This window comes from Lipotes vexillifer, unplaced genomic scaffold (assembly GCF_000442215.2).
Source record: "Lipotes vexillifer unplaced genomic scaffold, Lipotes_vexillifer_v1.1 scaffold606, whole genome shotgun sequence".
Lineage (NCBI taxonomy): Eukaryota > Metazoa > Chordata > Mammalia > Artiodactyla > Lipotidae > Lipotes > Lipotes vexillifer.
In genome coordinates this window covers 186,971-204,566 of record NW_006780574.1, presented here as the reverse complement: position 1 = coordinate 204,566, position 17,596 = coordinate 186,971, and the positions used below count along the sequence as shown (strand labels likewise).

General features: G+C 35.3%; 1 protein-coding gene across 1 annotated transcript in view; it reads right to left on the bottom strand.

Moving 5' to 3' along the window:
- LRP1B (LDL receptor related protein 1B) overlaps positions 1-17,596 on the bottom strand; it is a gene marked incomplete at its 5' end in the record, with an annotated part of 1,013,530 nt that overhangs the window by 965,640 nt on the left and 30,294 nt on the right. Inside the window, one exon of the mRNA XM_007453725.1 lies at positions 1,677-1,839. Coding sequence (XP_007453787.1) covers positions 1,677-1,839 — 163 coding nt within the window. The remainder of the gene's footprint in view (positions 1-1,676; positions 1,840-17,596) is intronic.

Here is a 17,596-nt window from a genome sequence, read left to right as displayed (position 1 = left end):
AGGGAAAGATTGGGACTTCCCTGGTGGTCCAGTGGCTAAGTTCCCAATGCTGGGGGCCTGTGTTTGATCCCTGGTGAGGTAACTAGATCCCACATGCCGCAGCTAAGACTCGGCACAGCCAAATAAACACATAAATGTTTTTTTTTTTTTAAAAAAAAAAAGAATGGGGAAGGATAAGAGTGGTATAAAAACAGGAGAAACACAATAGCTTCACCTCAACATTTCTGACAGACAAGACTATCTGAAGGCTAATTTTAAATTCAGTTAGCACATCCAGGGAAAAACACGCAAGCAAATATATTTCTAAACAGAATGCCAAAAGAATGTTGTTAGCACATTTGTAATTTTCCAGTTCTTCCTTACTACACTTAACCAACACCCAAACAAATCAGTTTAAATACAACTTCTCTTACTCATGTCTTTTGAAGCATCACTGCAGTCAGATTGAGTCAAGTAACCATCTGCTGCAAATACAAATAGAGCTACATTCAAGAATTATATTACACAGCCTTCCTAGCAAAGCTCTTACGTGCAAGCTGTTCTTGTCAAAATCAGAACCATTGTGATGATGCATCTTAATATTCAATCAGACTTTAAGAGTGACAAAAGTCCACATATGGATGACAGCTGTTTCTTCAGTAAATATTTTCCCATTTGTTAAATGGGGACTTATGGCAGTTTAGGATATGTTCCATCAGACATTTCAGCCTGAACTGCTTGGGGATGATTAAAACAATAACAAGGATAATATTTTAGTTTTCAAATCTTTGCTACAACTTACATCTGAAAAAAGCACCAGCTCTTCCAACTAAAGTTTTACACTATGCCATTAATTTGAAAGTATCCTTTCCCAATAGTTACTGGTAAAAAAAACTGGCTTTATAGAACTTTATACAATACCATACTGTTTGTAAAACTAAAGCATAATTCCTATATTAATTTTCTAATTATATGAACAGTTATTGGGAATTTAAACATGTGTACCTATATTTTGAAAAATTATGAAATATTAAAAAAAGATGAATGAGCCTATTAGCTAAAAGAAGTTCAGATAAAATAAGGTCTCTTTTTAACCAATCGAGTGGCTTGCAAAATTGGAAAGTCAAAGAAAAAGTGAAGATGGATTCTGATGATTAATTCTGTAGCTCTATAGTAATATAGTGTTTACACATCAGCAGTTAGAGAAAAAAAATGGTTTCATCTAACAAAGACGACCTTAATGTTATACTAGTACCCTTGAACATGTATTATGCCCCTTTCATAAATTGTAAATGTTGTGTTGGAGCTAAGTTTGTTAATAGTCCATCTTTCAGGTAGTATTTTTGAAGCCTGCTAACCACAAGGTCCACTGCTAACTAACTTAAGTCTCCTCTCTTTAACTTAAAACTATGCTGAGAGTCTTCTCTGGCAACCCCAAAGCAATTCTTGGAAGAGTAGTGGGTTGTCTGTGTCTTCTTAGGTTAGCCCTGCAATACTGATGTGTTAAGGAATTGGTATGCCCCACCTTCTGATGGTAGATTACAACTTCTTTTTTCCTTACTGCAATGCAACTGCTCAGATAAACATTAAAAACATTTTATGAGCCTGTCGTCTTATATTCCACAACTCTTGTCAGACTCTGATTTTTTTAAACGGAAATTATTTCAGATCAAACACTATAAAGAAGAATTTCTTACCCTGCTATTGGATCTACTGCTATTGCCTTAGGATTATGAAGTTCCAGATCAATCAGGGTGACACACACAGATCCGTTGTAATCACACACAAAGATCCGGTCACTGACATGGTCCACAAAATAGAGATTTCTGGTGAGCCAGTCAATCGCCATTTGTTGCACATCTGAAAAACACACACACAAAATCACTGAGTCACAGGTGCGAATCTAGTATCATAAGCCAAAGAGTACATAAGTCTGCCCAAAGCACCACAGGATATTTCAAAAGTACAGGTAGTTTTATGATTAAAAAAAAAAAAAACTGCAAGGATAATTTCTTGCTATGCCAAAGTAAGTAAGTAGTTATTCTGTAAAATAATGACTACCTCTTGATACCTTTCTTCTTGCTATCTAAGGACTGAGGATGACCTAGATAAAAGGACAAGGAGTTTCTAAATCCTAAAGAATACATATTTACAATAAAATATTTCTCCTAGTTTTTGCATTTGTCCAAATAGTTCATTTAACCCAATGGGCATAAGTGGTTCAGTGACACAGCTAAATGCTTTAGTAGTAAGAGGAGTAAATACTTTTTGTGAACTAAGGTAAACCCTTATTTTCAGATCCTCTCCTATTTAAAAAAAAAAAAAAAAAAAGGAGAGACAGAAAAGGAGAGCTGTAAATACCTTTATTTACAAAAAGTATCCAATACTTGGAAACAAAGCAAAAGGAGGAATACGTTCTTTTAATGGCATACGTAGGCAATGTAAAACAGGATTGCTCAAAGATTGATTAATTCTCTAGAAGAGCACTGTTGAGTACTACTTTCTGCAATATTGGAAATATTCTATTATCTATGCTGTACAAGGAAATAATGACTAACTGTGTCTAGTGAGCATTTAAAATGTGGCTAGTGTGACTGAAAAACCTAACCTTTATTGAATTTTTTAATTCAAATTTAAATTAAAAAAATGAGGAAGCTAGTGACTGAGATGGATGGTGCAACTCTAGAAGAATGTATCTTTTTTTTTTTTTAAACATCTTTATTGGAGTATAATTGCTTTACAATGTTGTGTTAGTTTCTGCTGTATAACGAAGTGAATCAGCTATATATGTATATATATATCCCCATATCCCCTCCCTCTTGCGTCTCCTTCCCACCATCCCTATCCCACCTCTCTAGTTGGTCACAAAGCACCAAGTTGATCTCCACATGTGATGCAGCTGCTTCCCACTAGCTATCTATTTTACATTTGGTAGTGTATACACTTCAATTGCTACTCTCTCACTTCATTCTAGCTTACCCTCCCCCCGCCCCGTGTCCTCAAGTCCATTCTCTACATCTGTGTCTTTATTCCTATCCTGCGCCTAGGTTCATCAGAACCTTTTTTTTTTTTTTTTTAGATTCTATATATATGTGTTAGCATACGGTGTTTGTTTTTCTTTCTCTGACTTACTTCACTCTGTATGACAGACTCTAGGTCCATCCACTTCACTACAAGTAAGTCAATATGTGCCACATCTTCTTTATCCATTCATCTATTGATGGACACTTAGGTTGCTTCCATGTCCTGGCTACTGTAAACAGTGTTGCAATGAACACTGTGGTACAAGACTTTTTGAATTATGGTTTTCTCAGGGTATATGGCCAGTAGTGGGATTGCTGGGTCATATGGTAGTTCTATTTTTAGGTTTTTAAGGAACCTCCATACTGTTCTCAATAGTGGCTGTATCAATTTACATTTCCGACAACAGTGCAAGAGGGGTCCGTTTTCTCCACGCTCTCTCCAGCACTTACTGTTTATAGATTTTTTGATGATGGCCATTCTGACTGGCGTGAGGTGATACCTCACTGTAGTTTTCATTTGCATTTCTCTAATGATTACTGATGTTGAGCATCCTTTCATGTGTTTGTTGGCAATCTGTATATCTTCTTTGGAGAAATGTCTATTTAGGTCTTCTGCCCGTTTCTGGATTGGTTTTTTTGTTTTTGTGATACTGAGTTGCATGAGCTGCTTGTATATTTTGGAGATTAAACCTTTGTCAGTTGCTTCATTTGTAAATATTTTCTCCCATTCAGAGGGTTGTCTTTTCATCTTCTTATGGTTTCCTTGGCTTTGCAAAAGCTTTGAAGTTTCATTAGGTCCCATTTGTTTATTTTTGTTTTTATTTTCGTTTCTCTAGGAGGTGGGTCAAAAAGTATCTTGCTGTCATTTATGTCACAGAGTGTTCTGCCTATGTTTTCCTCTAAGAGGTTTATAGTGTCTGCCCTTACATTTAGGTCTTTAATCCATTTTGAGTTTATTTTTGTGTATGGTGTTAGGGAGCGTCCTAATTTCATTCTTTCACCTGTAGCTGTCCAGTTTTCCCAGCACCATTTATTGAAGAGGCTGTCCTTTCTCCATTGTATATTCTTGCCTCCTTTATCAAAGATAAGGTGACCATACGTGCGTGGGTTTATTTCTGGGCTTTCTATCCTGTTCCACCGATCTATATTTCTGTTTTTGTCCAGTACCATACTGTCTTGACTACTGTAGCATTGTAGTACAGTCTGAAGTCAGGGAGCCTGATTCCTCCAGCTCCATTTTTCTTTCTCAGGATTGCTTTAGCTATTCTGGGTCTTTTGTGTGTCCATACAAATTGTGAAATTTTTTGTTCTAGTTCTGTGAAAAATGCCATTGGTAGTTTGATAGGGAATGCATTGAATCTGTAGATTGCTATGGGTAGTACAGTCATTTTCACAATGTTGATTCCTCCAATCCAAGAACATGGTATATAGCTCTCCACCTGTTTGTATCATCTTTAATTTCTTTCATCAGTGTCTTATAGTTTTCTGCATACAGGTCTTTTGTCTCCTTAGGTAGGTTTATTCCTAGGTATTTTATTTTTTGTTCCAGTGGTAAATGGGAGTGTTTCCTTAATTTCTCTTTGAGATTTTTCATCTTTAGTGTATAGGAATGCAAGAGATTTCTGTGCATTAATTTTGCATCCTGCTACTTTACCAAATTCATTGATTAGCTCTAGTAGTTTTCTAGTAGCATCTTTTGGATTCTCTATGTATAGTATCATATCAATCACAAACAGTGACAGTTTTACTTCTTCTTTTCCAATTTGTTCCTTTTATTTCTTTTTCTTCTCTGATTGCTGTGGCTAAACTTCCAAAACTATGTTGAATAAGAATGGTAAGAGTGGTGAGAGTGGGCAACCTTGTCTTGTTCCTGATCTTAGTGGAAATGGTTTCAGTTTTTCACCATTGAGAATGATGCTGGCTGTGGGTTTGTCATTTATGGCCTTTATTATTTTGAGGTAAGTTCCCTCTATGCCTACTCTCTGGAGAGTTTTTATCATAAATGGGTGTCAAATTTTGTTGAAAGCTTTTTCTGCATCTATTGAGATAATCATATGGTTTTTCTCCTTCAATTTGTTAATATGGTGTATCACATTGACTGATTTGCCTACACTGAAGAATCCTTGCATTCCTGGGATAAACCCCACTTGATCATGGTGTATGATCCCTTTAATGTGCTGTTGGATTCTGTTTGCTAGTATTTTGTTGAGGATTTTTGCCTCTATGCTCATCAGTGATATCAGCCTGTAGTTTTCTTTTTTTGTGACATCTTTTTCTGGTTTTGGTATCAGGGTGATGGTGGCCTCGCAGAATGAGTTTGGGAGTGTTCCTCCCTCTGCTATATTTTTGAAGAGTTTGAGAAGGATAGGTGTTAGCTCTTTGTATCTGTTTTTGACTTGAGTATCTTCTATTTGATCAGAACTACACTGTGAAATTTCATGCTAACCTGTTGATATTTATCTAGTAGAAAGGATAACCCCCAAAATCCTAGTCTCTTAGCCTGTGAGGCACTGACCAGTTTTATACCTAATTTCAGATCTCATTTAAACATTCCTTTTCTTTAAGATGCCTAGAAGCATTCAATTCCACTAATGCTGTTATATCATCGGTATTGGGCTGGTTCTCCCAATAATGCCATACATAAATTTCTGGTCTATATTCATTCCTGAATTTTATGACAGTCATATATTTATCTATTGAAAATTATAATTTGATACCTCCTTGTTTGAATGTTATATGGATCTATGATTCATTGGCTAAGTAGAATTTCTTTCTGTAATGTGAACCTAAATGCTCTTCTTGCTCTATGCTTCAAAAGATTCTTGGTAACATGTTGCTACATGAATGATATTCTTTCAATAAAAAACTAACATAGATGCATATGCCATCATTATATTCATAATGGTATATATATATTGTCAAAGCAAGGTAGAGAAAGCAGCAATTTTGTGGGAACTTCTATCAGTCCCTACAAGGGCAAGCAAAAAGTAGATATTGCAGTTCACTGGATACAGATTGTCAGTCTATCAATTACAGTTTCATTTCTGAATTACACAGTCTTTATGGAAACATAAGCATTTAAATGTTCTACAACGTACATGAATCAGTTCAGCAGCCAGGAGTTTTAAATTTCTGAACTATTTTTTCTGTCTCTAGAAATGTGGAAATGTATACTCAGCTTTGTTTTTTACTCCCTTTGCATTATTATAGCAGCTAGAGAACAGAATCCACTGTTTCAAATGCCATTTCGGATACCTAGGGTTCTGATAAATTATGTGCCAAAGTCCATTCAATGACCCATCTCTCATGCTAGGCATGCAGTTGGTTTAGTCTATGCAATTGTAAATTCAGACAAAAGAGACGTTTGACAGTATTCACAACTTCTTTCAACTCTGTATGGCTGCAGAAAGATGCTCTGCTACTGAAACAATAGGTATTGTTAACAACATCCTAGTTTGAAGTGGCAAGGTCTCACTAAAGAACCTAATAATTAGCCAAACAGTAACTGTGGGAATTGTCATTGTTCCCTTTTCCTATATTTGAAGTTTCTATCTGCTTTTAATGTGATGTTTATTGAGATTAGAGAATTAAAGCAATTAAACAAAGAGTTCCAGTAAGCAATAGACAGATAGACAGATAGATAGATAGATAGATAGATAGATAGATAGATAACTTGAACATTTTAGGAGATTTTTACGACATTACAAAATTGTCTCTAAAATTTTAGTAAGACCCTTATTACTTTACTGTTACTAGAAAAAAAGTTACATATGTTCCGGTTATTATGTTTCTCTAGTTGCCTTTTATTCATTCTTCAACCAAAAGTGCCCAGGATTTTGCCCTCACTGTTCTTTTCAAATAGCTGCTTTATGGTCATTCAGAATTTCTTACTTGCCAAAAGCCAAGTTTGCTTTTCTGTTCATGTCTACAACATCTGAAAGTATTGACCACTTTCTTCTGAATCATAAAATAATCTAAATATCAATATTGATAAACTTTTAAATTACAGTGAAAAAATATTGAAAGTATTTTGAAACTTGTTAAAGTATTATGTAAATGTAAGTAACTTTATCTTTTTAAAACCCGGTATATGTTAGGTGTAAAAACTTAAAGTTGTACCCAGTGGAAATTAATTTAAAAATTCAAGGGAAAAGTTTTAAAAAAGAAGATACTTATGATAATCTATAATTGGATATAAAAATGTTACATCAGCTTTTTCATCACATCATAAGGCAAGGAATTAATTGACAGAATTGGTGAATGTAGAAATTAAACACTTTTGATTCACTACAGTGCAATATATACTCAGTGTTACGGACTAAATTGTTTTCCCCCCAAATTCATATGTTAAAGTCCTAACGCCCAGCACCTCAAAATGTGACTATATTTGGAAATAAAATCTTTAAAGAGATTATTTTATTAAAATGAGGCCATTAGGGTGGGCTCTAAACCAAACTTATTGATGTCCTTATAAAAAGAGATTAGGACATACCAAGACAACACTGGGGCTACCTGCACCTAGAGAAAAGGCCATCAGCAAGCCAAGGAGAGAGGTCTCAGAAAGTCCAAACCTCCAACACCTTGATCTTGGACTTCCAGCCTTCAAAACTATGAGAAAACAGATTTCTGGTTTTTGAGCCACCCAGTCTGTAGTGTTTTGTTATGGCAGCTCTAGCAAATAATACTACTCAAGTATTATTTCAAGTATTATTCAGTAGAGTAGTTTATGCCACAAAATAAATGAGAACAAAGTCAAAATCTTGCTAAGAAAAAATATAAAAGGAATGTCTGCATGTGTGTTTAATGTCATACTGGACCACTGTCTAATAGGCCCTTTCAAAGACTGTTCAGTTCCTCTAGGGGATATACCTTCGTTTAATTTACAATTTAATATTGATTAGGTCCCAGTCTCTATGAATTTAAATATTAATGTGTAGATTGAGACATTAAAAATAATTTTTGTCCAATAGAGATGCAAATGATTTCCATCAGGTAGTAAATATAACCCCAGTTTTACTGTCCAGTATGACATTAACTAGTTTTATATCTCACTTTATAATCTTAATTCAGAATTTTTCTTTCATTGATTGTAAATACTTCAGTCTTTTCTGTGCTTCTTTGAACCAGATTCACCATACTGCTGGTTCTCTTATTAATGAGGTAAATAATTCCTTAATATACATTTGTACAAGTCATGTTTTTAACTTTTTGAAAATTATATATTGACAAAGTTGAGTACTTGATTTTTCTTTAATTATTTGCTATATTTAACTAGCCAGAAATAGCAAATATAAACATCCACAAGATTAGAAAGATAATATAAATAGGTAAAACCTGTTAAGAGGGATTATGACAGACCTAGATGATGACTTAAATGTATACATCTCCCTGAAAAAGAAGACTCAATTTCAGCTGATTGTTTTGATACGGAAATGCTTTATTGTTTCAAAGAAGCACAAAATAAGTATTTCTGAACTTCATTTGAAGCCTGCCAATTTTTAAATATGGTAAACTGATGTTTTTTAAATTATAAAGTATTTTGTGTTTCAAACAAAATCTGTCTGTGGCTAAACTGGATCAAAGGCCTCTAGTGTGATTATACCAAAGTAAAGCACTGTATATCATTTAGTTCAGCCTAACTCCCTACTTAGAGTATGTTCTACTTCACAAAAGCCTCTGCTTTTGTATTAAATAAATATAATATCCAGTTTACAAAGTGGCCAGGGGATTAAATCAGACAACACACATTAAGAATCCAGTACAATGACACGTAGTAGGTACTCCACAAATATTAGTTGCTTCCCAGAGGGAACTAAAAGACTGCACTTTAGTTTATGTCTCTGTGACAGCTTATAATGAGTACACACTAGAGAACAGCACAGTACTAGCAATACATAAGCTAACTGATAATAAGTTAGTAGTTTTGATAATCTAAAAAGTGTGTCCACTTGCAAAAGGTAGAGCTTAATTCTCCTCCACTTGAATGCAGGCTGTTCTTTGTGACTGGTTTGTACTAAACAGAATGTGGTACCAACTTAGAGAAAAAACTTATGGTTACCAGGTGGGGAGGGGTCAGGGGGAAGGATAGTTAGGGAGTTTGGGATTGACATGTACACACTGCTATATTTAAAATGGTTAGCCAACAAGGACCTACTGTATAGCACAGGGATATCTGTTCAATATTATCTAACAATCCCATTTATTATGTAAATGGGAAAAGAACTTGAAAAAGAATAGATACATGTAAATGTATAACTGAATCACTTTGCGGTACACCTGAAACACACACAACATTGTTAATCATCTATACTCAAATATAAAGTAAAAAGTTAAAGAAATAAATAAATAGAATGTGGTAGAAATGACACAGTGTGATTTCCAAGACTAAGTCATAAAAGGTATTATAACTTCCATTTTGCTCTCTCTCTCTTTGCATCACTCACTCTAGTGAAAGCCAGCTGCTATGCTATGATGATATACAAGCAACCTTGTGCCAAGGCCCACGTAGGAAAGGAGAGAAGTCTACTGCCAATAATCACAAGAATGAGCTTGGAAGCCAGTCTTCCAGTCCCAGTGAAGCCACTGGATGCCTGCAGTAGTGACCAACATCTTCATTACAACCTCATGAGAAACCCTATGACAACCACCTAGCTTAGCATCCCCTGAATTTCTGACTCACAGAAAGTGTAAGATAATAGATGTTTGCTGTTTTTAAGCCTCTAAGTTTTGGGGTAATTTGCTATGCAGAAATAGAAAACAAATACAGTAGTCAAATCCCTATAATTTTTAAAATTAGATTTTGTTGACTTCCCATCACTTGGATGTTATTTTTAGACCTATATCTAAACTAGACTATCTATACCAATGACAGTTTTTGTTCCCTTAAATTACCTGTAATTCAGCTTAATGCTAAATCATGAAGGATATTCCATAAATGCTCATAAATGAAGCCAGGGAAATTTAAAAATAACTTGTATTGAAATTTTCTGCTGTACTTATACAAAATACAGTTCTGTGATGAAACAACTATATTTGGGCATGATCAAGATTATCCCTCACACAGTCCTCTCCTCAAGAAGGGTAGAATTAGATAGACAGTGTTAGCATCATGAAGAAAATAAGGCAGGATAATGACTTCAGTGATTGATCACAGAGGGCATTCTGAGGAGGATGATATTTGAACTGAGCTCAGTGTGACAAGAAGTTGTTAGGCATGTGGAGCTTTGGGGGCAGAGCCTACCAAGGAGGAATGAACTTGGCATATTCTAAAAATGAGTAGAAGTAGGAGGAGCTATATCATAGCTTAAATATGGATACCAACAGATGGAGAGATATACCATGTTCTTGGATTGGAAGAATCAATATTGAGAAAATGACTATACTACCCAAAGGAATCTACAGATTCAATGCAATCCCTATCAAATTACCAATGGCATTTTTTACGGAACTTGAACAAATCATCTTAAAATTTGTATGGAAACACAAAGGACCCTGAATAGCCAAAACAGTCTTGTGGGAAAAAAACAGAGCTGGAGGAATCAGACTCCCTGACTTCAGACTATATTACAAAGCTACAGTAATCAAGACAATATGGTACTGGCACAAAAACAGAGACATAGATCAGTGGAACAAGATAGAAAGCCCAGAGATAAACCCACACACCTATGGTCAACTAATCTATGACAAAGGAGAGTCTCTTCAATAAGTGGTGCTGGGAAAACTGGACAGCTACATGTAAAAGAATGAAATTAGGACACTCCCTAACACCATACACAAAAATAAACTCAAAATGGATTAAAGACCTAAATGTAAGATCGGACACTATAAAACTCTTAGAGGAAAACACAGGAAGAACACTCTTTGACATAAATCGCAGCAAGATCTTTTTTGATCCACCTCCTAGAGTAATGGAAATAAAAACAAAAATAAACAAATGGGACCTAATGAAACTTCAAAGCTTTTGCACAGCAAAGGAAACCATAAACAAGACGAAAAGACAACCCTCAGAATGGGAGAAAATATTTTCAAATCAATCAACGGACAAAGGATTAATCTCCAAAATATATAAACAGCTCATGCAGCTCAATATTAAAGAAACAAACAACCCAATCCAAAAGTGGGCAGAAGACCTAAACAGACATTTCTCCAAAGAAGATATACAGATGGCCAAGAAGCACATGAAAGGCTGCTCAACATCACTAATTATTAGAGAAATGCAAATCAAAACTACAATGTGGTATCACCTCACACCAGTTAGAATGGGCATCATCAGAAAATCTACAAACAACAAATGCTGGAGAGGGTGTGGAGAAAAGGGAACCCTTTTGCACTGTTGGTGGGAATGTAAATTGATACAGCCACTATGGAGAACAGTCTGGAGTTTCCTTAAAAAACTAAAATTAGAATTACCATATGATCCAGCAATCCCACTACTGGGCATATACCCTGGGAAAACCATAATTCAAAAAGACACATGCACCCCAATATTCATTGCACCACTATTTACAATAGCCATGTCACTGAAGCAATCTAAATGCTCATCGACAGACGAATGGATAAAGAAGATGTGGTACATATGTACAATGGAATATTACTCAGCCATGAAAAGGAACGAAATTGAGTCATTTGTTGAGACGTGGATGGATCTAGAGACTGTCATACAGAGTGAAGTAAGTCAGAAAGAGAAAAACAAATATCGTATATTAATGCATGTATGTGGAACCTAGAAAAATGGTACAGATGAACTGGTTTGCAGGGCAGAAGTTGAGACACAGATGTAGAGAACAAATGTATGGGCACCAAGGGGGGAAAACCGCGGTGGGGTCGGGATGGTGGTGTGCTGAATTGGGCAATTGGGATTGACATGTATACACTGATGTGTATAAGATTGATGACTAATAAGAACCTGCAGTATAAAAAAACAAGCAAACAAAAAAACCCCCAACTAATACTAAACTTTCTTTGGGTTATTTGTATGGAAATATGTTAATATAAATGTTTCAGACATTACATGAAATTTCTAAAAATCTTAAAAAAAACTGAATTGTAGTGATGCCTGCACAACTTTGTAAATTTACTAAAAAGCATTGAATTTTATACTTAAACTAGATGAATTTTATGATATGTAAACTATACTTCAATAAAGCTGCTTTTGAAAATGCAAAAAAAAAATAAAGAAGTTCAATTTGGGTGTATGGTGGGCAGGTACATCCTTAATCAGGAACAGAATCTATGGCATGTTACAGAGCCCTTTTCTTTTCCTTTAAGGAAAGTTTGGCTCTTCCTAGCTCTGTTCCAATTTCTTAAATACATGAAATGTAGTCAAAGTGATTATCAGTTTTTGATAGGAGTAGTCACAAAGTTCTACATACAATCTGTGTATATGTCTTTATGAAGAAAGACAAAGGAGGTGTTTCTGACATGGGATGGTGAGCAGTATCAGGTATCTGTAACTTCCCTGTTCCACTATTTCTCAATTCCTTCCTCTGTCTCAAGCTACAAGTCAAATCATTTCCTATGGTGGACGCACTTAGAAAATATTCCAGTGTTATTATTCTCCCAATATAACCAAACAACAAAAACCGTTTACACAGAGGTGTCTTCTTCCCACTAGGCAAAATATTATTTTCAACCTGTAGTTCAAATGGGTTCATCCTTCATTCTATTTTTATCTCTTCCCACTTCACCCCCTATTAAATCTATCAGGCAATCTTAAGGCCTTCATCTGAAACTGTTCACTTCTTTCCATCTCTGCTCTTACTTTCCTTGCTCAAGACATTACCTTCTGTCCCCTGGATGCTACAATAACTTAACTGGACTCTCTGCTTCCCTCCTAGATGCACTATAACAATCTTCACAGAGCATCCAAAGTGATCATTGCAAAACACAAATTATATCATGTCAGCAAAAAAGAAAACACCATTCCTTATAGTCTGAGTTCTATGTTACATTTGATTGCCGGCTAAGACATGTCTTAACAAACTGATGGACTCTTGGGATTTACTTTCCTGAATGAATGTTTTCAAAAGCATATCACTGATATTTTGTGTGTGTGTGTTAGTTTCTGCTTTATAACAAAGTGAATCAGTTATACATATACATATGTTCCCATATCTCTGCCCTCTTGTGTCTCCCTCCCTCCCACCCTCCCTATCCCACCCCTCTAGGTGGTCACAAAGCACCGAGCTGATCTCCCTGTGCTATGCAGCTGCTTCCCACTAGCTATCTATTTTACATTTGGTAGCATCACTGATATTTTTTATAAATACCTAAGTTTACTAAACTGTAGCTCAATTTTAAGTCAAAACTCTATGGAGTGTTTCTCTCTGTAACATTTTCCAGGAAGGCCACCCAAGAAATGAGGTGTAGTGGGCTACCAACTTCCATTATGTTATTGTTTCTTCTGCACAGTTTTAGTGAACAACAGGTTTTTCTCTAAATTTTGAGTCTGTATTCTTGTTTTCCAAAATATCAGTCCTCTTCTGAAAAATCTCTAATGACTTCCCCCATGTTTAGCATAAAATTCAAAGTCTTTAACGTGGCTTACAAGGCTTCTAAACCTCCCTTTTAACTCATATCTTCCTTGTTCACTTTACTCCAGCTAAACCGACATCCTTAATTTCTCTTGAATTGCAAAGAAAGCTTCCTCCTTAGGACCTCTGTACCTGATGTACAAGAAAAAAGAGTATCTGAATGTGCATGGCTTTGCCCTTTCCCTTATTCAGGTATTTGCTCAAATGTTAGCTCCCAGAAAGGTCTCCCTTGACCAGTGGATACTGAGAAGTCCATGCCCCCCCAAACCCCACATTCCCCAACAGGCACAATGACTCATTCCCACCAGTCAATATCATTGCCATCATTTAATTTTTTTTTGGAGCTGTCATATCGATCAAAATTAATTAATTATTTAGTAGTTCACCATCTCCCCACACTAGAATAAGCCCCATGTGATCAGGGGTACTGTATGGCTCGTTCACTGCTATATTACTGAAGCCTAGAATTGTGTTTACCCCATGGTAAGTGTCCAATAAATATTTTCAAATCAATATGGCTCTTCTATTCCAAGTAACCTTTGCTCAAGAACCTCTTGCCTAAAATCTGTGCTTCCACCTCGACATCAGTCAGTGTAGGAGTCATCTTAAGTCACAGCTACTTTGTTCTTTTTTTTTTTTTTTTTAAAGTTTGCATTTTCTGATTATGGGAATTTGTAAGAGTAGCTGACCATCGAAATTGGAACTCTTTTTTAATTTTTATTTATTTATGGCCTTGTTGGGTCTTTGCTTCTGTGTGAGGGCTTTCTCTAGTTGTGGCAAGCGGGGGGCGCTCTTCATTGCGGTGCGCACACCTCTCACTATCGCGGCCTCTCTTGTTGCGGAGCACAGGCTCCAGATGCGCAGGCTCAGTAATTGTGGCTCACGGGCCTAGTTGCTCCATGGCATGTGGGATCTTCCCAGACCAGGGCTCAAACCCGTGTCCCCTGCATTAGCAGGCAGATTCTCAACCACTGCACCACCAGGGAAGCCCTGATCTTTAATCAGCTGTGGTATTTTCCTTGATTTTACCTGTGAGCTCAAATTTGGCAAATCACTATCCTTTACCCAGCAAAGATGTATACGAGAAGGAGAGGTATCATTTAATGTGGAGGAGTAATTTTAAGAAAGGGCAATTAGGCCGCTAATAATCTGACGGTATGAAGACCCAGGGTGTATAACAGTAGTACGAGGGGTAAGAGTGCCATATAACAGTGTGGAAGAATAATGATCACTGGTGAGCCTGAGTGACTAAGAAGAGATAATAAAGCAAAGATCAGAAGAATGAACAGACAATGTTGTACTGAGGATAAAATAGCACCATAACCACTTTTGCATTAAAACTGCCACATCTTGACTTCTAGAGTCCTTCTTTTTTTTCTATTCTTACCAAGAATCATTTTATGACCATCAGAGTCATGTAACTTTGTGGCCTTATACCTGTCCTTTAAATAAGAATTTACTGACACCTTGGCCCTGATTTGTCTCTGAGACTACTAGTTATCTAGACTACTTCTGTTGGCACATATTAGATTATTTTAGATTACTTTTCACCTTTTGATTCATGTCTCTAAAAAAACAGAATTTTAATTGATTCTTATTATTATATATTTATATTATTCAATTATTGTATAACATATTATATAATATATACTATTTTTAATTGTTTATTATTCATAGTTGTCTATCTCTTAACCTACACAAGTTACAGACCCAGAATCTGAAGCACAAGTAGAAAATGATGTTTCCCCTAGGTATGAGTTCGAGTGTACAATAAGTGAATAAGAGTGTGTATTGATGTAGTTTTAGTGGATTAATTCTGTTATTAAAGCGAGGTTCAGTTAAACCAATGTTATCACTTGCACTGGGCCTGGTAAAAGAGGTATCAATTGAGAAGCCCAAAGACCAAATATTTGTAGGATGCTTTCTCAACCATGTTTGCTATTGGCAAACATTTCAGATATTAAACTTACTCTACTGTTAGGGTCAGTTCCATAATGGTAATGAAATGGTACGAGTTCTGTGGAGACATATACATAATAAAAATCAATTAATGCCTTTGCATTGCTTTTTCTTTTTTAAGAGTCAAATCCAATGATGAAAACCAGTCATCAAGTGATTAATTTGTTTGACATGAATGGAAATTATTTCTAGGAGTCACACTGAGACATCCTGAAAGATATTAGGGCATCTCTGAATTGAGGAATGACACAGAAGAAATGAGAATTTAAGCTAGTCCAGCAATGACGAGTTTACAGTTCTCCACCTCAGACATTTTATTCTAAAGGTAACCTAAGACTTATACAAATGGAGGCAGAGTGTTATTTTTCTGGGGATTTGTCCCATGACACTCCAGATAGGTACATTAGGAAAGAAATATATTTTTAGAATGAAAGAATAATGTCTTCTCTTCTCATTTTAAATATAACAGCCTGTCAGTTCAGGCTATAACAAAATACCATAGACTGGGTGTCTTAAACAATAAACATCTGTTTCCCACAGCTTGGGAGGCTGAGAAGTCCAAGATCAAGGTGCCAGCAGATTCTATGTCTGGTGAGGACTCTTCATGGTTCAGGTAGCCACCTTCTGGTGTAACCTCACATGGAAGACAGAGAGAGAACTCTGACCACGTCTTATTCTTACAAGGGTATTAATCGCATCTTAGGAGCTCTACACTACCATGACTTTAACCTAAATCTCTCTCCAAAGTCCTACCTCCAAATCCCATGATATTGGGGATTAGGGATTCAACATATGAATTTCAGGGTGAAAGATACAGTTCATAGCAGTCAGAACTATAGAATATTTAACTCACACTGAAATCCACATACACTAAATTAAATAACTGCAACAGTAAATTCTGAAATAACTCATATTTATAAGAATTTAAGAGGTGTATATAAGAATTTAAAAGGTGTATATAAGGCATATACATTACATAATAGCTCAACCTCCATCTTATCTTAGGTAAAATTTTGAATTGAAAAATATACATAGTTTAAAACTTTGGTTTTCACATATTAATATCACTTGATCTATGACCACGCCAAAATATCAATATTATTCATCTTAAAGTAATGTCTTGTTAAAGGCTTGACAAAAAGCTCTAATAAAGTATTTGTTGTATATATAAATATATATATATATATGACTAGAGTCATCTTTCAATACTTTTAACATTATATAATGTGCTTAGAAATAAATCAGGTACAACATTCAATATGAAGTACCAAAAAATAATTAAATTACCATAATTCAAGAGAATAAATTTGAAAAACACAAACGATTCAGCTTGAATTTATCAAAATAATTACCTCGATACTCCATGTATACTGTGTGAATATCATCCCATGGACATAGGAAGAACGACATTAACAGAGTCTCAGAAACAAAAGCTCAGACTAAACATATAGAATGGAATGTAACACTGAGATGATCATTTGCATACTTCATACATTAGGAACATGTTGTCTCAATTATCTTCATTTTAGGAACAAACATTTTTTTGCACAAATTATCTAAATACCTGATGTAATTGCCAATGGTGTTTTGCATAAGTAATCACAATTATAATGTACCCCTTCAAGTTCAAAATTTTTGTAGCGGTAACTATGATAGTTCTAATTTACTCAAGTTATACCCTTCTTACAAATCAAATCCTCAAAGCTCTAAAATTTTATAATAATTTTGAATTCATTCACCTCTCATGACTCCAAAAAATTTAACAAAATATTTTTAAATAACACAAACAACCAAACTAAGTCTTAAGGCCAAGTGAGGTGTTTCATATGGATACTAAGTTATTCTGACCAGTTCAGACAAGCTGAACTGTTCTATCAAGCCACAAGGATTTTGTTGCTGTTGTTATTTCAATAAACAAAATAGAATCTCCTAACAACATAAAAATTTTAAATAGAATCTCCTTTGGTTATAAGAATAATAATGTTATTCTTATGACCATCACACACACAAAAGTTTGTTATTCTTATGTACTCTCTAGTACATTTGTCAGACATGTTTTAAACCATAGATTTATTAGAAAATTAGTCTCATTGTTGATTAGCA